This window comes from Nannobrachium achirus (assembly GCF_963921795.1).
Source record: "Nannobrachium achirus genome assembly, chromosome: 7".
NCBI lineage: Eukaryota > Metazoa > Chordata > Actinopteri > Myctophiformes > Myctophidae > Nannobrachium > Nannobrachium achirus.
In genome coordinates, this window is record NC_137816.1 from 25,452,920 (window position 1) to 25,475,419 (window position 22,500).

The following is a 22,500-nucleotide window of genomic DNA, read 5'->3' on the forward strand; positions in this document are numbered from 1 at the left end:
GGCTGCTGTAATCTGATCAGTCAGCAGTGAAACCACAAGCCCCCCCACCACCACCAACACCAATCGCTGGTTTCATTCGTCCTTTACGACCACTCCCACTCAGTGTATCCCAACACCTGCCCTTTAATGAAGGTCCATGGAGGAAGGGGTGGGGTGGGAGGGGGATCCAAAAAAGACAAAGACATTAACCAACGCCTTTGCCAGCTGCAGGGGACAGGGAGCCACCGAGCCAGGCTCATATGACACTGTAGCGTTCAGTGACCTGGAGTTTTAATATAGGAAAGTGGTGTGTATGTGTAGAGTGATGTCTGTAGTACACTGTCCCCTACATGCTGCATGTGAGCTTGTGTCAACTGTCAACCTTGAGTTTTGCATTACTGTCAACCTTGAGTGTTGTCACGTCGTTGCACTGTTTTTAGACACTCATATTTTTGTCCTTGATTATGCTTGATGAGATCAAATATTTAACCACTTTAGGCCATGGCTACACGGAGCTGGATAGATAAGTGAAGACATTGAAAAATATCCGATTCACTGGATCCGTGTAGACGGGGAACCCGGATATCTCTGAAGACTTTACTGTGTGTGTGCTTGTTAGACCTAGATATCTTTGTCGTGTGGACCTAGATATCTTTCTATGTGGATATCTGAAAAACCTGGATATATGAAATATCCAGCTCCGTGTGGAGCCATAATATTTTGGCTTGTCATTATAGGAAACACACCAGTGGACAACATGCGGCACATCCTTGATATTTCCATAATGCAGTTGTCCCAGTTGTTTTTTTCCCCCTCCTGACAAAATGTGTGGGTCAGTGTTGTTGTGTCATTGTCAGTGGCGGGACCTGGATGCAGGGAGCAAGGAGGCGCAGAGGAGGTGAGGAGTGAAGGTGTCGGGTTATTGTTAGTGCTAGACTGGCTTGGCTTCCTCCTCCTCCACTGCTGCTACTACATTTGGCTGAGGTCCAGGGCTAGCGGCAGGACCTGTAGGTGCTAACTGAACTACTGTGTCAAAGGGCCCTGGCGTAAACACACAGCAGCTGACTGGGTCTTGGCACAAAGCCACACGGCGGAGAGAAGGAGGTATGGAAGGTTGTGTAGTAGTAGTGGATGACTTTCCTTTCACCACAGTCAGCCTTTCTCTTCCCTCCTTCACTCGCTAGTTGTTCCCCCTGCGCCGCGGCTGCCTCTTCAGTCTAGTCCGCCTGCCAACATCCGATGTCGTTTATAGTAGCACGTGGCCAGGTTGTTCGCCTGCCAAGTCCTCACACTCCAGCTGAGCGTAATCGTGTGCCTGTAAGGACGAGCCTCCAGAGCACAGGGGTGGGTGTGTGTGTGTGTGTGTGTGTGTGTGTGTGTGTGTGTGTGTGTGTGGCGGGGGGGGGGGGATCCCGCTGACTGCCAAGGAAACATCACATTAGACTAAAAGCCATGTCATCTCTGCTGAATTTACATTCACATACCGGGCGTTTAGCCATCACTATTTCCAGAGCCATTGGAGTCAGAGCCATAGCACCTTGACTTTAGATAGAAACAACTTTCTGCTTCTCTACAATTAAAATGTAAAAGGAAACTTAAGACACACACACACACACACACACACACACACACACACACACACACACACACACACACACACACACACACACACACACACAAATAACTTAAAGCACTGTATTTAGTCATACAGCAAATAGTGAAAATTGCCGATCTACAAGCTCACAACATCTACAAGCTTGTCAAGCTTGTAGATCTGGACGTGTCTATGGGTTTGCCGCTCTGACATCATGCTCTGACATCACAGTGATGTCAGGGGAACCACTCTTAACAGAATGGGTTTGCTGCTCTGACATCACGCTCTGGCTTCACTGCGATGTCACACTAACAGATTCCTTTGTATGCCCACATATGGAGTTCCCTGATGTCATCAATATTAAGCCCATATCTAACAGGACTTCATATGGGAATGCCCATATACGGAGGCCACATCGGCCACATATCACACTAACAGAATCCATATATGGCCAAACCCATATCTGTGTGGCTGGTTTTACAGACGGGGATCTCCATGAATGATGTCAGATGTCATAGACATCATTAGACTTTCACATAACGAATAACTGAGTAAGCGTGTTTGGGCTCTCACAGCATATCTCCATATACAGTACATGGATCTCCATATATGGGTACCAGGGGTCTCCATATATGGGTAACTGGTCCGATATACATCTTACTTGTATTATGTTAGAATAGATTAGATTTAGATTAGGTGCTTTATTGTGATTGCATAAGACAGGAGCATACTTGTAAAGGTACAAGATAAAAATAAAAGCCTATGGGTGGGTAGAGGTGGCCAACCTACCAGAGGGTATAACTCACAGTGGTGAGTTTATACACTTCACAACTAAGCACAGGGACACTAATGTACTGATTCTGGACAGTTGTCAATGAAGACATCTGGTGTAGAGGCTAAAAAAGAGGGGACCAAGTATAGACCTCTGGGAGACCCAGGTCAGATTTTGTCCCTTTGCACATCTTTTGCTGATGTGGTTAATAGACAATCATTGTGAATAGTACTATGGACCATGTCAGCTGCAGTCGATAATTTCAAAAGCCATGTTAGTAAATGATTAAAGAGTGGCAAAGAAAATTGAATTATTAACAGCAGAACATGGAGGGTAGTTCTGCAATGAACAGTCACTCCTCCATTTTTTGTACTCATGAGTATTGAGTACCTTGAAATGTATTGTTAAATAAAGATTATATATATATAAGTATTATGCATTTACATAGAACACACAGTCTACTGGAATACATCTTAGGTTCAGGTATCGTCACCACATGGTTAGGACTATGTGTTATATCTGAGATATGCATGTTGTATAACTGTGCCTAAGCCTCTTTGCTGATACAAATCAGCCTACACTTCTGGAACATGGGTCAATAATATTAGAGGCAGATTTCGAATGGCCCCAACCCCCATCAGAATCAGCCTTGATTAGCTAACCATCTGGTCAAACACAGACATTTCAGGTTTGCCCGAGCCCCCAAAACATGATTAGAAAACCAAGAGCCTATCCTGAAGATGATTGTGGATTTCAGTATATTGCATTTCAGCAAATATAATATAGCATCTAGTTAGAGCAACATTTGTTCCCCTTTAGTCTTTACTCTTTAGCCTTTTTGATATGATTGTAAAGATCTTCTGTTGTTTCTCCTGTAAAGATGAAACAACTTAATTTCCTCTCAATTATTCTGTCCAGATCTATTTTACATTATTAAAACCCTGCTTTTCTTCTGTAACAAAAACCTCACAATGTGAAGCTCATCATCCAACATCTCATCCAACATCTCCAAAAGGCTTAGAACGTTTATGTGTCCGCTGAGAAATCAAAGCTAAGTTGGGAATAATGCCACCAGTCTCTCATAGCACCTGCCTGCTAAAATGGTAAATTAATTAGTTCTCACTCTTGTGGCCAAATGGCCATGGATTACATTGTGACAGCCATGTGAAAACTCTATACATGGTATTGGGTATAATACCCATTTACTATACATGGATGGATAGAAATATGACTGTGATGGTATGTTTTTAAAAGAGTAGTTCACTCAAAAATCACTTATTTTTCTTATTTGTCACATTCCTAACCCTAAACCAATTATTTGAACGGCGGAGACTCAATTTACCTGCATTTGACTCTCCGCCCGTAATCAAATTATTGTCCTAGGGATACAACAAAAACAGAAAGATCTCCATGGATTCTAGGCTTCATGGGGTGTGTAATTGATAGATTTTTTTTGGGTGAACTACTCCTTTAAGCCTGTTTAACGCGTCGCAGCATGACACGTGAACTTGTAGATCTGCCATTTTCAGTGTGTGCCACAATGTGCAACAAGTATCAATCTGGCATTATTGTTCTTGTATTCCCCCCCCACCCCCTTGCTTCCCCCAATGCGTGTCTTGGTCCCTCCATGTGAACTTCATAGATGAATGTGTATAGAGCTGTCCCAACAGTCGGCACTCCCCTCTCCTCGTTAGTCTCTGGAGGCGTGCTCCAGATGCGTGACGGGAGCTGGTCCATCCAGGAGTGAGTGAGTGAAAGGCAGGGGCTGCGGCCCAACACCCACACTGGGAACACCAGCCCGGCCGTGGGGTCCCTGGGGGGTGCTGACCTGTCAGAGGTAGAATGGCCCCGCACACTTAACGCTAGCCAAGAGGAAACGGATACTCCTGCCCCCCATGAGAATGGAGAAATCAGTCTCTATCGATTAGGCCCCTGCGGAAAAGCTGTGAATTGTGCTTATGGCTTGAACATTTGATACTGCAGATTTGAGTGAGATAGTCATAACACTTACTGCTGTGATGGAGGAAAGCAAACCTCCAGAATAAGGAGGCTGGTTATTACTCTCCACCCCAACGCAAGCGGAGACAAAGAGGTCCTTCTGACTGCAGGCGTTGTGACCTCTTGTCATCTCATATGTAATTAGACATGATGTGTCTTAATAGCGAAGGGCTTTTGTTGATCTGTGAATGTATCAAGTTCCCCTTGGCTGTGAGAATGAGAATGTGCGTTATAAAGGCCCATCGCGCCTGTGCCATGTCTCTCACTGCCATTAGCTTGGGGGTGGAGTGGATACTTGCTCTTTGAAAGATGTGAGATATGCAAGGTATTTTTAGCCGATGCTTTTAACCCAGGAGAACAGGGCTAAATAGCTCCCTTTGACCTGAATAGAATGGTGCTACTTTAGCGCCAAGCAGACTTAATTTGTATTTTTTTAGGGAGATTTATCGCACAAATGCCTACAATGTGAGTAGTTTATTTTGCTCCCGGAGAAGCGTTTCTGTCTGGCATTCTTTTTCCAGCCACGTTTTCTGTCTGCTATCATCAGCCCTCCACATATTTGAGACTCAGATTAGTCACTGTACACTTGATGGAACAAAACTAATAGCTTCAAATCAAATTATATCTAAAGTGGGAGGGGTGGGAGGTTTGGGACAGGGGCCCCATGCATTTCTGAGCATACTTTGGGTTCTGGAAAGGCCAGGCTTTTCAGGGCTGGCTTCCCATGCTCCTGAAACATTTTCCAGAAAAGGGTTAACTTGTGTGCGGTACTGTATGTAGTGGCCCAGATGTGATCCACTAAAATGTTTGCTCTGCCTGTGAAAGGCTCTTTGAACCAATGAGTGTGAACTTCTGGCCACGCCAGCCCTATAAACGTTGAATTTGCGTGAGGCATCGAAAGGGGGCCAGCCAGTCAGTAATAGTGTATGGGGGGATGGGGCCTCTGCCTGTGGAATGTGGTGTCTTGGTGAAAGGGCCGGAGCTGAACAAATGCAGCCAGTTTATTTGGCAAACCAGACCTGCTAGTCGCCAACAGACGTGTTTACCCAGGAGCTACAGATGCACATCTAGCTCTTTGTGTAATGTGTAGCCTCTCTGGCCTTTGTTGTTGGTTACAGTGTGTTGTGTCCCTCTCTGGGAATTTTGAATAAGACGAGGTGAAAGATAGTTGGTCAGTCAGTGTGCAAGTTGCACCCCCCCCCCCCCCACACACACACACACACACACACACACACACACACACACACACACACACACACACACACACACACACACACACACACACACATCTGCTTGCTTATCATTCTTTGTTTTCCTTTCCACTGTTTGCATTTCTTCATCTCTTCTCTCTCTACTCATTTCTTTTTATTCTCCTCTCATTCTCGGCTCTGTAATTGGTGTGATTAATGGAGGGAGGGGTGGTCTTGCCCCAGGGCCTGCCTGCCTTTCACAGGGCCTGTTTAGAGGTGCAGCATGGCTGAAGATAGGGCAGGTAGAGACACGCTGTAGGGCCCCTGGATCTCTTATGTCCCTGAAACTTTGTCTTCTCCCCAAGAGCAAGAAATCTACCTCCCAATACGAGTGGACATTAAGAAAGCCAGTCGGTAGTCAGTCAGCGGCCGTGTGTGATGTTATGTGATATACGAGCCGTGTTTTATGCTCTGTACTAACTCTAATAAGAGCAGAGAATCGGCGCTGGATGTGTTTGCGAGCAGAGGAATTCCACCATATGTTTAGAGTGGCAGTGAGATTTACTTCCCTTCCCCTCTGAGCGTATGGAATCACGATTAGCAAGAGCTCTTGTGCTCAGTGCTAGCGTATGGCCTGGCTCCGCTATGAGATCCCTTACAGTGGTCGTCGTAGACCCCCGCCCCCACCATCCTGCAATGGCCTTGAACGGGAAGCTCCATATAAATGATTCCATAAGCCCCGCAGTGGGATAAAGTCCCCAATTATTTGATTTGGATTAAAGATTGCAGCCCCCTCTGACGCTTGTTTTCATAGGCGTGCTGAGAGAGACGCTGATTCACTTTCGGTGCCAGGGATGGAAACAATGGGGACTTGGCAAGCCGACAAAAAGATCCCTGTGGTTGGAGTGTGGCTTGCCACCATAGTTCAGCAGCACCAGGGGGATTGCTTACTGTCAATTTTATCTGATCACTAATTGGTGTTTTGCAAAGCAAGGGATTGACAATATGTATATTTTGATTCACTACTGTAAAGAGAAGACAGAGTATCAGCTTCTTCTCACATGCAGTAGTTACACTTACACTACACAACACTCCATTATGACATCGGACTGTTACTCTGTAAGCGCTGGTATCCAATGACACATTGCTCCATTTTTTTACTGTTTGCAGTTGCACTTATGCACTTACCAAGTGCAAAGTCTATATGTACAATAACTAATATGTGCAATACGTTCAGCATAATAACCTGTACAATATTACTGCTATATCTCATCGAACGGGTGCAATTGACTGCTCACACTTGATATGACCCTAACACCCTTAATATTCTCTTTTTTTCTCCTCTTTTTCTTATCTTATCTTTTTTAATCTGTTACTCTTATATTTTATTTATTTATTTATCTATTTTTGTTTTGTTTTTTATGTTAAAATACTTGCCGATAAAAGGATTCTGGATCTCTTTCGCTTCAGACAAGTGGACAGTACATTTTGAATAGCCTGTAATGTCTTGTTCACTCGTGTGTACTGTACAAGTGCTAATGAAAGGAAACGCGCAGCCTACTCACTGGCTACTCATCATTTATCACTACCACTGGCGCTAGTCCAAAGTTTCAGCCGTAAGGCTCATGGCGTTCCCTGATTGTGATTAAATTACCATCGCTGTCCTGTATTTAAAAGATTTCTCGGGCTGAGCTGTTTTGACAGCCAGTAATTTAACTAAAAAGATTAGCCAGTGACTGTGCTGTGAAAAGAGGACCATGGGTTCATTGGATTGTTATTGTGGGCTCCTGTTACTGGTGTAAACATAGGAATGTTGGTGTATTTTGGCTAAAGTTGTGACTGAGCTGAAGGAGCGCTCGGTAACATTTATTTACTAGCGATTGACTGCCTGAGGTTTCTTTCGGATATGTATTTCTTGTTTGTGTGTGCACTACAGACACAAACATACAGTCATGTGCACACACACAAGCACACACGCGCTCGTGCAATATGGGTGGGGCTCCTTCTGATCTTTTTCCATAGAAGATTTAAGTTGACTGATGTTTTTAGTTTTTGATCAGGAATCCCCCCAGGAAATATTCTCCAGTGGTGTTAGTCAAAGTTTAGGTATCTTGTGGAGGTTAAGGGGTAAGGTCACGCTACCATTGGGAGCGCACTGCTCCTGCTTTCTTCTCAGTTTGCGCAGCCGGCTGATGGCTGAGGGTGATGAGTATTGACATGTGCTGTGAGATTGTGTCCGGAGGGGGCTGGGGGACTTCCCCGTGTTTGCAAATCCAGGGCTATTGATTTGCCCCCCCCCCCCCCCCCCCCCCCCCCCCTGTTCAATGGCCCTCCTGTCCCTCTGGGGTACTACTGGATTTGTGGCAGGCTGTGGAGAAGCAGCAGAGGTGAGAGACAGAGGAGGCTGTGACTGTGACATGGGGCTGGACGCTATGTCTTCAAATCAATATGGCAATGATTTCAAACTTTTGCCTCGATTACAATTAATGAATTGTTTAAATCAAATCAAACTTTATTTATAATACACTGCACATTTAAAACAAAGTGAGATCAAAAAGCTGTACAGGTTCAAAACAATCAAAGCATATGAATATACTGTACATCTACACAAGTGTCAACATAGGCACAAATGAATTGATTATTATGCTTTCTTTTTTTATGGTGAAAATTGCAGATCTACAAGCTCGATTGGCTATTTGACATTTTTTTCCATGCCAACAGTGTGTGTCAAAGTATAATACAGGGCTTTAGTGGTTAATCGACTAATTCATTTTGTGTCAAAACTTTTGTCAATAAGAAATTTAAAAAATATATATTAAAATACTGTATATTTTTATAAACAAGTATAATATATATATACATTTGAGCCAGATTAAGTCAGTTATTGGTTCTAAACGTTGGTTTCGATACATTTTCGGTTAATTGCGTGGCCCTATGCTGTGACTGTGACAGTAACAGTGGACAGACAGACAGACAGACAGGGTTACAGGGGGTGGGGCAGGGTAGCTCAGTGGCTGACGTTGCTCTAATGTGGCAGGGACACGTGCCTGTTTTTCATTAGCCCCCTCTAGTACATGGGATCACATCACACACTGCCAGTCTGCAAACAACTGTTGGCCAGCCCTATGCCACGTTTCAGATGGTCCAACACAGGGCCGTCCCACCAGCGGCGTTATGCAGCCAGTTTTATCTTCAGTGCGACAATGACCTACTTCAAGTAGCATGGAGCGCTGATCTCCGCTGTGTGCCTTAGGTTGGCCTGCTTTATAATACAAATGTGCACGAAGCCAGTTTTTCCTCTCACCGTGCATTCTTTATGGTGTAAGATAAGAATCTTACGCTATGATAATTATCCAGGAAGCCGATTCCACTTCTTTTGCCTGCCGTCCCCCCTCCCAATGCAACAAACCCCCACAGGAAAGACAGAGGCCTAAATTACATGATGTTTTTGTATTAAGAACCGGCCTCTTCATGTAATAGCCACTCTGCTATCAAATGGGAGAAGTGCTGTCAACATCCTGAGCAATCAATCCCCCCCCACCCCCCAATCCACAACCCTCTACAGTGGCGGCCATTAACCCTTTCCTGTTGCAACTCGCCCAGCCTGCCTTACCAAAATGGAGGCCTCCCTCCCAAACAAACATTTAATGGCCACGATGAATTGCCCCTCAGGTATGCATAGAGACATTCAGGTTGGATGGAGCCTGTCTTAAAGTGTTTTGTTGAAACGCAGGAGGGCGGGTTATGTAAAGAATGTAAACTTGTTTGAAATGGAAGACCGAGCGGGGATGTGTAGAGCAACACAACTGCAGTTGTCATCACATAACTTTTGTTGTGTTGGTCTCTTTGTTGTCCCATTTGACTTCCCTTTAGTTTTCATGCAAAGTTTACATTTCTATCCATGTATAGGCCTATAAGCCATTTATGTTGTGTTTTGTAATACACATTATGTACACATTGTGTACAGTTCTGTTTTATCAGGGCTTATATTCTATGTTTTAATTGTCATTGCTTTTATCCTATACGTGTCTATACGTGTTATTCATAAGTATTTTTGTTCTAGTATGTAAGTGGAATAGAAACTTGACAAACAACGTATGCTATAAAAAGAGCCTTCCTGTCAAAGTTGGTTTTGAGAAGTGATTTAAAAGAAAGCACTGAGTTTGCTATTTATTATCACTACGGCTGCTATTATAGACCAGATTACCCAGTTGCGTGTTTGCCTGCGGTGGGCCACAAATCACATGTTTGACTGAATTAACAAGGAACCGCATTTCTGTTTGATTAAAGAATGTCTGATCTTTACATTTTGAACGACAGAGTCAACACTAGGCCTTTTACGTTTCTAATCTATGTGATCTTCCTCCAGGTTAATCTATGCTTAAGTTAATGTGTGATTAAAAGCTGAATGGGTTGTTAATATCTTATACCAAGGACCTACACGTGAAATTAGCTCAAGCCCCCCCCCCCCCCCCCCCTTTCTAGAATGGAGTTTTGTCTTCTAGATCAGGGGTCTTCAACAGGGGGTCCGCGACCCCTAGGGGGTCCGCGGAGGTACTGCAGGGGGTCCGCAAAATTATTGCTTGATAAAAAAAAAATAATAATAATAATATTTCAAAAAATGTTTTTTTTTGTGCCATTTTCCACATTTATGTTAAAAAATAAATCATGATTCTATCCATTTTGAATAGCTTGAATACATGATTACTATGCAATTGACAGATTGTTGATGATTTGTTCTCAGTTAATAAGTCGTAGGAAATGGTAGTGGTACGGCCCACCCTGCTCCCTGTAACTTGTACTTGTTTAAAATAAAAAATATGTCGTAGCCCTGACCCCCCCCCCCCCCCCACCCTACGAGGTGGTAGGGGGTCCCTGCTCCATCTCCCCATCAGTTTGAGGGTCCCCGGCCTGAAAACGTTGAAGACCCCTGTTCTAGATATATGTAAATAAATAATGAAATTGGCTTCTCTGTGGAAAATCTTAGTAAAAAAAACGATGATTTGCAATACATTCACAAGATATGAGGACATTATAGCAGGTCGTATTATTGAGAGACCCACATGGAGGCTGTAAACCTTACTTTGAAAACCACTCCCATAGATAACAGTCTGTCTTCTCATCACTTTCAGCTGGCATTTTAAGGTGTTTCAGAAATGTGACGTAGTTATTGCTTTGTGGTGTTCATTTATCTATTAACACAAATCTACCTAATTTATATCTCACATGCACGTGCGCGCGTGCACACACGCACGCATGCACGCGTACACACACACAGTATATAAAGAATATACACACTTACAAACACCCCAATCCTCTTGTATGCTCTAGTTCCTAATGACCCACTGCCACTGATCAAGTACTTTATTCTCATTCCTTATTTGGTGCATGGCCAGTATGTCCATAATGTGATTACCCCACCCACCGCCTGGCCAGTAAACCTGCTAACAGCATTAGCCTGGAGAGAGATCGAGACAGGGAAACTGCCTACACACAACAACATGGACATAGTATGTCTCATATGTACATATAAAATTGATTCACTTACTACAGAGATTCAATATGGCTTAAGGATTGACCAAAACATAAACCTCTACTGCATTACTGAGTACAATCAGAATGACACATAGACTATTTGCAGCAGCTAGGTTGAATTATAATTTATAAGGTACTAGCCTGCTTCCTGCTCCAGCCTGTCATGTATCTAGCAGGGTGTGGGAACTTTAAAAGCTGGTGCTATTGCAGTCGTCCTTAGATGTGTGGGTGGAGTGCTCTGCATGTGATGACGGGGCGGAGGGCTCTGATCATAATGAATGGTCCCCAAATGACGGGATCCACTTCAACTCGTCAAAAGGCAACATAGTGTTAACATTCTTCCACTGACCACCGTCTCCATTCAAGAGCCAACATGTCTGCCCATGGTTACAGCCTCAACGTTTCGATGTCCATTCTTTATTTGTCTCTTTTTTTGGGCTGAGTCGAAAAGTTGGCTAGTTTGCTTTGAGCCGCAATTGAGCTAATTGGCGTTATGACCAGCCACGGATTGATGGTCTGCCTTACACCCTCAACCACTCTTTAGCTCCCTAAAACACAAACCAGCAAACAAAACAAAACAGGCAAAGTGATAAAATGGGTGAAAAAGAGAAATGTAAGGAATCTCACCTAAAAGGAAAAGCAGTAACATGAAGAGACCACGGCTGAATGTAAAATGTAATGTAAAGCCAAGGGGAGTAGACAGGAGGAGGAGGAGGTGGTTCAGAGGTTGACCTGGGCTGAGACAGTCTGGAGACCAGGCCTTTGTTCACTGGGGATGCAAGGAACACCTTGACCTCTGCTCTCCCACAATGCAGTAGCCCTGAATGGGAGCCTGTGTGTGTGTGTGTGTGTGTGTGTGTGTGTGTGTGTGTGTGTGTGTGTGTGTGTGTGTGTGTGTGTGTGTGTGTGTGTGTGTGTGTGTGTGTGTGTGTGTGCGCGTGTGCGTGTGCGTGTGCGTGTGCGTGTGCGCGTGCGTGCGTGCGTGCGTGCGTGCGTGCGTCCGTCCGTCCCTTAGGGAGGGTGGGTGGGTGTGTGTGTGTCCGTCCGTCCCAATAACGACAGTCATAACGTTCTATCAACGCAATTTAGCCAATCAAGGAATTTACAGTGAAATGTTATTGTCACTTGCATCAGTCAAATGCCTTAAAGAAGACTCCCTTCACATAAGAATTGCTTAGTCAGTTTTGTCTCTCTTGCTCACTACCTTTTGTCTATATCTTTCACCTTTTGTTTCTTGGCCTGCCTGCCTTTGTATCTCCTTTGCTTATATGCACGCATGGACACACACAGTTTCAGAAGCCAGCATAACACACAGCTTTAGCTATGAGGGATGAATGTGGTGTATTATACTGTTTACAATTTGCAGTACAACTAATGTATTGACCTGCTAACAACGTATGATAAGGGACTTGTTTGTGGTGTTGTTTGGTTAGTACACAGACAACTTTGTTGCCGTGGAGCTATTGGTATTTTCCTGAGCCTTTCAGATTTTCCATCAATTCCTCGAAGTATGCACACATTACGTGTGGTATGCCCATCGGCACCCGGGAGAGGAAACTGGAGGGGGGGTGTGGCTGGGGGAAACTTGGCCATTTGGTTACTCTCAATACGATTACTCAGCAATCACCTCTAGGTCATGGAATACAAGAACATCTTGGATCTTTAAAATTGTGCAGATTGCAATGTTTTTTTATGCAAGAGCAAGCATGTTAGATTGTACATGGCTATAATCTGAATTATCTTGTCTATATAATCATTTATAATGGTTGAAGGTTAACAAAAGCAAACCAGATAGAGCTCAAAGGTCACTCAGGTTTACTATATACAGTATGTCTAAATGGGCTAACATATAGATTTACCCTGCCATGCTGATCCTGTGCTAATCTCTGGCACGCAGGAAATTGACACATAAATGCATTTTGATAAGGAGTGAGTTGGGGGGACTTAAAGGATGCTTTGAAGGGTTTTTATGGTGTTCTTTTGAGTTTTATATCACAGTACTACTGAGCAAGATAGGAAAATAGTGCTTTAGGAGAAAAGGTGTCTGGTCTTGATCTGAATTTAAACATATTCTTTTGTAAAGCCAGGCCTATATATCGGTCTGCCTGATATATCAGCCATTATTTCATTTTCCGCAATCTCTGCCATACGTCATTGTAAGGCAAAGGATTTCAGAAATGTTTAAAAAAAAAAAACTTTCCTTCTCCAGAATCCTCTTGAACATAGGATGGAAGACAATCAATGATATTTACTAAACACAGATTACTGTGTTTATATGATCCACTTAAATTTCATATCACATACCACATGCGCTGCACTCCTGTACCTTTCACCAGCAAGATAAAATAGTATTTCATTATTTATATTTGGTATTTGCCATTTAATTAAACTGTTTTGTTAGATTACCTTTTGCAGCCCTAGCACTGCATGTTGTTTACCACCTGGAACATGCCTGTTGCAGCCCTAGCACTGCATGTTGTTGTTTACCACCTGGAACATGCCCGTTGCAGCCCTAGTCCTGCATGTTGTTATTTACCACCTGGAACATGCCCGTTGCAGCCCTAGCACTGCATGTTGTTATTTACCACCTGGAACATGCCCGTTGCAGCCCTAGCACTGCATGTTGTTGTTTACCACCTGGAACATGCCCGTTGCAGCCCTAGCACTGCATGTTGTTTACCACCTGGAACATGCCCGTTGCAGCCCTAGCACTGCATGTTGTTGTTTACCACCTGGAACATGCCCGTTGCAGCCCTAGCACTGCATGTTGTTTACCACCTGGAACATGCCCGTTGCAGCCCTAGCACTGCATGTTGTTTACCACCTGGAACATGCCCGTTGCAGCCCTAGCACTGCATGTTGTTGTTTACCACCTGGAACATGCCCGTTGCAGCCCTAGCACTGCATGTTGTTTACCACCTGGAACATGCCCATTGCAGCCCTAGTCCTGCATGTTGTTGTTTACCACCTGGAACATGCCAGTTGCAGCCCTAGCACTGCATGTTGTTTACCACCTGGAACGTGCCCGTTGCAGCCCTAGCACTGCATGTTGTTTACCACCTGGAACGTGCCCGTTGCAGCCCTAGCACTGCATGTTGTTTACCACCTGGAACGTGCCAGTTGCAGCCCTAGCACTGCATGTTGTTTACCACCTGGAACGTGCCCAGCAGCAGTAGCCAGACCACAAGCACTTGGGCCTGTCACTGGCTGATGACGATTTGTTTGAGGAAGCGTGAACGCTGACAACCCCTTACAAGTAGGAGAGAGTGAGAGGGTGAGAATGACTTGCTCTCGGGGGCCTTGGCAACCTTTGCCCTCCCGGGCTCTCGTTTCAGTGCCTGTTGGTCGCCTACTGACCAATGGGCTCCTTCTGGTGAAAGGAGATCCTGAGGCCGTGGCTATTAACATCCCCTCTCTTCTCCGAGCGGATCTTGTTTTGATTCCTGATGCTTTTATAGGTTTTGTCTTTAGGAGAAAATTCCTGCTCTGCACATACCGTGCACCCCCTTCTGCCTTTTTCTGCCCCTATTTTCCCCTGCCGGCTTCCCGTCCTGTGGGGCCAGTGACCCCACACACGCACACACAAACCTGCTTGTTTCTTGTGTACACAAACATGTGCACGCACACACTAAAAAGCCTGATTAATACTAGCATACCAGCATTGCATGGCGCAAATAGCAGATATCCAAGCTCACAAAGCACCACGAATGTGACGCGTTGTGAGCTTGTATATCTGCTATTTACCAAACACACACGCACACACACACACACGCGCACACACCTCTGATCAGCCCTTTCTCTGTGAGTGAGGGGTAGTAGGAGTGACCAACTCCCTGCTTTCCCCCCTCCTCACCTCTCTGACAGTCAGCTACACACCCCGTGAACTTGGCTGCCCATTGCAGCTGTGTTGGAGATGAAGGATGGGGGGCCCTTGTATCCAGCTGGGATCGGAAGACACAGGGGAGGGGGCAGGGCAGGCCGGGAAGGTGAGGGGAGGGGGCAGAGCAGAGCAGAGCAGGCCCAGATGCAGATGGTTTAGGGCCAAATGGAGATGTTTGAGGAGGAAAAAGGGGGGGAAGGGAGGGGAACGCACAAGCTCAGGGGCACAATAACTAATCCAACCTCTGGAAAAAACTGCTCTATTGGATTGGAGTTTGTATTTCACATGCAATTCTTGTTGATTCTGAAAATGCTCCAATTCAGAGAGATATTCAGAACATATTTTCAAAATGAATGTACAAAACATTAAACAATGAAGTGCTTATGGTTTATTAATTCATGATATGTAAGTGGTTCTGGATAAGTGTCTGAAGTGTAATTATACGTTTATTATTCCCTTTTTTCTGTTCACTGGATGCACAGGCATAACTGGTATAATTATACATAGTTTATGATTTCTGTAAAGTTTCTCAGATTATAATTGTTCACTTTCACTTGTACATCAAGCTGAATTATTATTACTTCTATTTAAATTAAATCATTTTTTAATTGACTTGGCATGTTGACATAGTGAGCACTATGTCCCGGATTCTATGGATCAGTCTATGCGTTTCTGTGTGTAGGCGAACCTTTTTAGAAACACCGAAAATAGCAGATCTACGAGCAGATCCCAGCACGTCACATTGAGCTTTTAGATCGGCTATATAAGGAAGTATATAGTGTTGGTTAGCCACTTGAATCCCAGCGTCCATATTCTGGGGGGATCAGCTATTCTTGGCGAATAGATTTGGTGTAAATGGAAAAAGTGGTCAAAGTACAGTTGTAATTAATGTCCAATTCTCTCTAAGGCAACAGGGGTTAATGACTGTGTTCCATGTGTCTCTTGTGCTGTAGAATGGGAATGCAAGCTGGGCAGACGAGTCTGACAGCAACAGAGGGAGAGGAGAAGCCTCCAGAGACTTTGCAAAGGTGAGTGTCTTGAGTCCACACTGCAATCCACTGGTCTGGTAAAGAGGAACTACAAGCCAACAGCATACTTGTTCAGATCATCAGACAAATACACTTCAAAAAAATATTTATATAAAAGACTGATGATCATGATATCATTTAATCAGATCATACATTATCATTATTATTATTTACAGTATATGAATATGGAAAATCCTTTGAGAGAGTGAAAATGGACTCAATGAAAATGGACTCAATGACTCAATGGTTAATTTTTACTCTCTCAGACTAAAATTAACATGGAGGAATTTGCTATTGTGCCAACCTTACCACACCCACAGCCACATTTTAATTGGTGTGTAAGTGTATATAAATGACAACATAAAGCTACCAATTTGACAGTGAGGTGTAACGTGATGTATTTTTATGATCAGTTGTTAGGGCTACAAGGGCTGGTAGCAGGGGCGTCACAAGGGGGGCGGGAAGTGGGACTGAGTTACTAGTGCCCAAGGTGGAGGGGCCTGGAATTATTTTATACTTTAGCTATTGAAAAATAGCAGATCTACAAGCTCACAGCGCGACACTTGGTGCCACGCTGTGATTTTGCAGATCTGCTCATTTTGAAAAGCCGTGTAAATGTGTGCAAATCTTTGAATATATGTATTTTTTAAGCAAACATTTGTAACTCAAATTTTGCTTCTGGGGGGTCCCTGGAACGAAATATTTTGTGATGGGGTCCGTGACCAAATACATATCATTTTGGGGTTCCTTCACATGAAAAAGTCTGAGCACCACTGAAAAAGAAACGTAAGTTTTTCAAAAAACCTTAGAAGGATTTCAAATACTTGAAAGACTTGCATGCATTTTCACGATTTCTCAAAAATAGCAGATATACAGGCTCACAGCCGCGCTGTGAGCTTGTATATCTGCTATTTTTCAATAGTTAAAGCACAAAATGTGAGTGAATCCTTGTACCCAGGGCCCAGAATTTGGTGCGACACCCCTGGCTGGTAGTTGTTCACCTCAGAAGGGTGGGGGTGTCAAGAATGGCTGGAGTTGTGTTAACCTGCTTGAAGTAGACGTATAAATAGATGTCTGACTTCCTGTTGTGTTTTGTTCCTCAGCTGTATGAACTGGACAACGACCCCAACAGGAAGGAGTTCTTGGATGACCTTTTCACCTTCATGCAGAAAAGAGGTAAGATCACACCAAAGAAGGAATAATAACTGTCTTCATGTGTACACCCCTGCCGTGTATGAAAGATGTAGCATAGTGTAAATAATGATGTAATAATGATAGATCCAGAGCCTTGGTCTCCACAGATCAGAGATAACCGTATGTATAAATAATCATAGAATCTAAATTACTAAATCACTCCTGTCTACTATGAAGAAGAAGACTTTGTAGATTGTGATTTTGAGAGTTATAAATGAGCCTGCACTATCACTCGCACTGAGATGAGATAAGATACACCACATTAATCCCCGAGGGGAATGACCGTACGTTCATTAACTTCAATTAAGTAAATGAATGTTGGATGTGGTGCAGTGAGACATTATTATAATTTTAATACTTTTAATAGATGTGTCTCTTTGTGAAATCTTAATAACAGCAGTAGTAGTGTGGGATTCAGAGCAGAACTCTGGATAACCCTACATGTTGTTTTCATACCCCAGTTTGGTTTCTGATTTAGGATGGCACCCAGTTGGGGGTTGGGTAGCAAATACCACAACTTGCCTTCCTTCACAGTCGTTTCCTGCTGAATGGGTTATCGTGCTCCTCCAGAGCAACTGAAAACCCATTGTACAGCGAGATTACTGCTACTATTTGTTTGTTTTTGGACAACTGGCCCAAAACACCAGTAGTCACAATTCTTTCATGAATACCTTTCGTGCACATCATGTTCTTCACTCTTATTTTCTACAAATTCTACAAATACCTTCTAAACCAGTAGTTTTCACACTTTCAGGATCTTTCAAAAGATTTCAAAAATACTAATAAATACAAAAATACTAATAAAATAATAATAATAATACATATTAGAAACAAGCAAGGATTAGCTACTGTATAGATTAATTTAGTATTCTTTAAGCATGTATGAAGTTATGGTTTAGATTTAAAATGGTAAATAAATACTATTTTAATTTCAAAGTAATGAAAGATTACACAAAAACTCTCCTGTATTAGGTAATCTTGTGATCTCCCCTGTTAAAACACTCACCGCTAAAGGCGTAGAAACCCTGAAATCTCATTAGCCTCCACTATCCGATTGGCCTGCAAGTCCTAGCTTCAATCTACTCCTACTTTACAACACTTGTTCCAAACAGAGTTCAAGTTCTTTTCTAGAAAGGTTTAAAAATCCACGTGCGCCTCAAAATAAACCAAAGACTAGACCAAACTCAGACGTGTTACTATTGTAATCCTTCATCTTACGAAACTGTTAGCTTAGCACACTTTGCACATGTTTAACTCCCTGGTGGCTGAGAAATGTCTGGGTAACAACACCCTCCCTTCCTGCCCTGGCTGCGCTCAGAGGATGTGCAGATCCCATGGTGGTCAGACTATCTGATCCCATGGTGCTGCTCATAGATCTGATGGCATGGTGGTCAGAGGGATCTGCACCTATGGTGCTCAGTGGCTGCGAACGCATGGTTCTCATAGGATCTGTTCCCATGGTGCTGATAGGATCTGATCCCTTGGCGCTCAGAGGATCAGTTTATGATTTAACTCATTTAGTTGGCAAACGGCCAGCTTGGCTTGGCTGACCCAGCCTTCATAATAAGATGTGCACATTCTTTCTCTCCCTCTTTGAAGACACACACACGCACGCACACACACACACACACACACACACACACACACACACACACACACACACACACACACACACACACACACATGCAAGAACATATGCACACGTACTGTACATGTGAACACAGTGACACACACACACACACACACACACACACACACACACACACACACACACACACACACACACACACACACACACACACACACACACACACACACACACACACACAGCCCCCACATATGTGGGACAGCTAATGCACCAAGACATTTATCAGACATATGTGGGGCATGTTTGAAGATGAATGGCTGAAGTAATAACTTGTGGAGGTGAATCCCAGTGTTGTATTATGTTTTTACAGTGCTGCTGACTTTGTTATATTTTGTCAGGTTGTGATTAAGATGGTGTGGTGGGTGGGCGCACGCACTTAATTATCTTTTGTCAGACTATGAAGGATGATTGCGTGTGTTTGTGGGAACGTGTAGGCCGGTGTGTGTGTGGCTTTGATACGTGACGGTTCATGTGTATCTGCAAGTGTGTCATACGGTATGTCATAGTATGTGTAAGATAAGATAACACTTTATTAAACCCAGGGGGGACATTTCGACCATTTCAAGTATCCAATATTATTTCATTCCAGCAGCAACAGAAAGCACACCAGTCACAACAAAATAGAAGGCATGACATTTAAATAAAATAGCAGCTTATATTGAATCTAGCAGAGACATTCATTATGGTAGATACAGTTGTGTGTGTGTGTGTTGTGTGTTGTGTTGTGTGTGTGTTGTGTGTGTGTGTGTGTGTGTGTGTGTGTGTGTGTGTGTGTGTGTGTGTGTGTGTGTGTGTGTGTGTGTGTGTGTGTGTGTGTGTGTGTGTGTGTGTGTGTGTGTGTGTGTGTGTGTGTGTGTGTGTGTGTGTGTGTGTGTGTGTGTGTGTGTGTGCGTGCGCGTGTGCGCAGAGAGTGAAATGGAGGGACGGCCTCAGAATGCTGATGTACTGTGTGTGAGTGCACATCTGTGTACGTGTCCTTTTCGATCCACACGTGCCTGTCAGTGCAAATCTATGGCTATGCCTTATCAATGAGAGCAGGTTTGAAGTTAAACCAGTTTATTATCAGTGGCTGTCATACATGCCGTCACAGGCCTCATCTACTGTGGTTGTTGGCTAATCGTGTCCAAATGTGTTACTTTTGGTTACTTTTTTTAAATTGTCCTGCTCCCTTTGCACTTATGAGTGACAAGAAAAAAACAAATATATCTGAGTATTTTAATTTGATCCAGAGTGAAAATACATAGTCCTGGGTAGGGGTGGGCGATATGGTGATAATTATCGTTGAGACGATACAATGTCTCCATGATATGCCTTTTCAGAGGTATCGTATATATCGTGATACAATGAGGGAGCCTTTTAAAAAATCCTGTTGAATTGTTAATACAGTGATTCATTGCAGAATTCAATTTAAACCTTCCTTTTGGTCTCAATCAGTAGTTCTCAAACTTTAAAATGTCAAGGTCTCCCCTTAACTCTGACTTACGGGTCCATTTGGTTTCATTTGTATACTGTCAGAGTTACATACTTGTAAAGTTCAATTTAGACCTCCCAAAAGGAACCCAGAGAGTCTAGTTTTTGTCAAATAACTTGATAAATAACCATAAAAACTAACGTGAAAAAGAATCGTGATAAAATAAAATAAAAAAATATAATGATATTGTATTTTTCCATATCGCCCACCCCTAGTCCTGGGCATCCGTGCTATACATTTGTCCCTCGCGGGCGCACACACACACACACACACACACACACACACACACACACACACACACACACACACACACACACACACACACACACACACACACACTCTTCTTTGTATCTGTGTGAGCAGCGGCCTGCCAGTGTGCTGTGTTCTGAGCACTAAGGTCTTGTTTAGAGGGTGATGAATTGGGTGGTCGTCAGGGACAGGGAGCAGGATCCAGAGGGTCTGTCAGAAGACCTGTTAGCATCTCCAGTCCTCTGGCACACTCTGGGAGTGACCCTGTCTCTGTTAAGGCTGCTCAGACACACACATCCATCACACGGACCGACAGACGGCAGCACAAAACTAAACAGGTTGATTAACCACTTTCACCCTGGCGTTTCTACTTTGGGCATGTCATTATAGCAGATCTATAAGCGCAACAAGGTTTTTGGACCATTTCCGAAAACATTTGAATGAGTTTTATGTAATTAAGGACTTGAACCCTATAGCATCCCTATATTGGAGGAAGATGGGTGTAGAACGAAATGCTTCGTGTCTTGTGGTGTTTGTGTATTTATCATGCCTGTGTCTGTTTGTGTTGTATCTATTCTGTTGTATTCTATTCAAATTTGTTTTAAAGCTGCACTACAATATGTGTTGTTTGGGGGGGGTTGAGATTTTAATTGAAGATCTTGGACAAAACACCTTATAATGAGTGAAAGCATAAGATATTCTTAGATTTCAGCACTGTGCAAAATACGCACAACCAGTAATATACAATCCAAGGTTCAAAACCATAGCACGCTGTTACAGTTTTCATTTAAAATAATTATACTCATGATTTTAATTTATTGGTACATTTCTCTAATCTCTATATATATTCTATATTTCTATATAATTCTTTCATAATGGTGTATTTTGTCAGAAATGGCTTTCCATATGATAGAAAAGTGTTAGGAAAAGATATATAAAAGCCAGAAAGAAAGAGAAAAAAAGAAATGATGACTTTCATCAACCAAACAACGTCATTTTCAGCCATTCCGTGTACAAGTGTAGTTTTCCCGCTAAGTGAAAGGACACAAGAGAGAATGTCATTCCAGCAATTATTCCTAGATGGCTGAAAATTAACTGCCATGGCTTTTAAGCATTTAAAAAGGCAGAGCCGGAGCGCAGGCTGCAACAATGACATTTGCGAGGCTTGAAAACCTGTGAGGTCAATGCTTTTAGCTGGAGGGCCACTTGTGTATGACTGTCATACTGGACGCGAGGAAATTATTTTAGTATTGGAGCCAACTGAGAACCAGTGGTGTAAAGTATTGTACTGTACTTTAGTACAGTAACAGAGTAAATGTACTTGGTACACTTTTGCAGTATTCTACTCCAATACATCTTGAATATTAAACTTTTACTCCATTACAATTATTTGAAAACTTTAGTTACTAGTTTGTAGATTTTGTTTTGATATTATACAAAACATTTAGGCCTTTTTTGAAAATGGCCGATATACAAGCTCGTACATCTGCTATTTTCAAAAGCTTTTGTACATTTTATACATTTGAAAACTTTACGTTTTTGTAAAGTTTTTGTAAAGTTGATACCTATCATTTTTGTACTTTTACTCAAGTCAATGTTTTTCTACATTGCAAGTATTGATACTTTTACTTTAGTACTTTTGCCACCACTGCTGAGAATGAAACCCCCTCCTCCTGCCGTTCTTAAACAGGCTCTTGGCTGACCTCCGCTGTCTCCTAAATTGGAGTCTTAATCAGGGTGAACAAATTGCTTGGCTGGCGTCCCACTCTGCTCCGCTGTTGGTGCCAGGAGCATTCCTGTGAGAAACACTGAGATGCAGAGCCAGCCAAACCCACGTCACTGGCACCGTCTTACTAGCCTGCGTGTAGCTGCCAGCTCATTTTACAGTCACTGGGCTTAAGTCTTTAACGGCCTTTTATAAAGTCATGTATTGTGTTGTAGGGAACTGTTATCGCGGTGCCA

General features: G+C 43.2%; 1 protein-coding gene across 1 annotated transcript in view; it reads left to right on the forward strand.

Annotated features, from left to right (window-relative positions):
- The window catches only part of LOC308288453 (AT-rich interactive domain-containing protein 3B), a gene marked incomplete at its 3' end in the record, with an annotated part of 71,541 nt that overhangs the window by 11,197 nt on the left and 37,844 nt on the right, over positions 1-22,500 (forward strand). Inside the window, 2 exon segments of the mRNA XM_080729894.1 lie at positions 15,902-15,976; positions 17,080-17,152. Coding sequence (XP_080586020.1) covers positions 15,902-15,976; positions 17,080-17,152 — 148 coding nt within the window.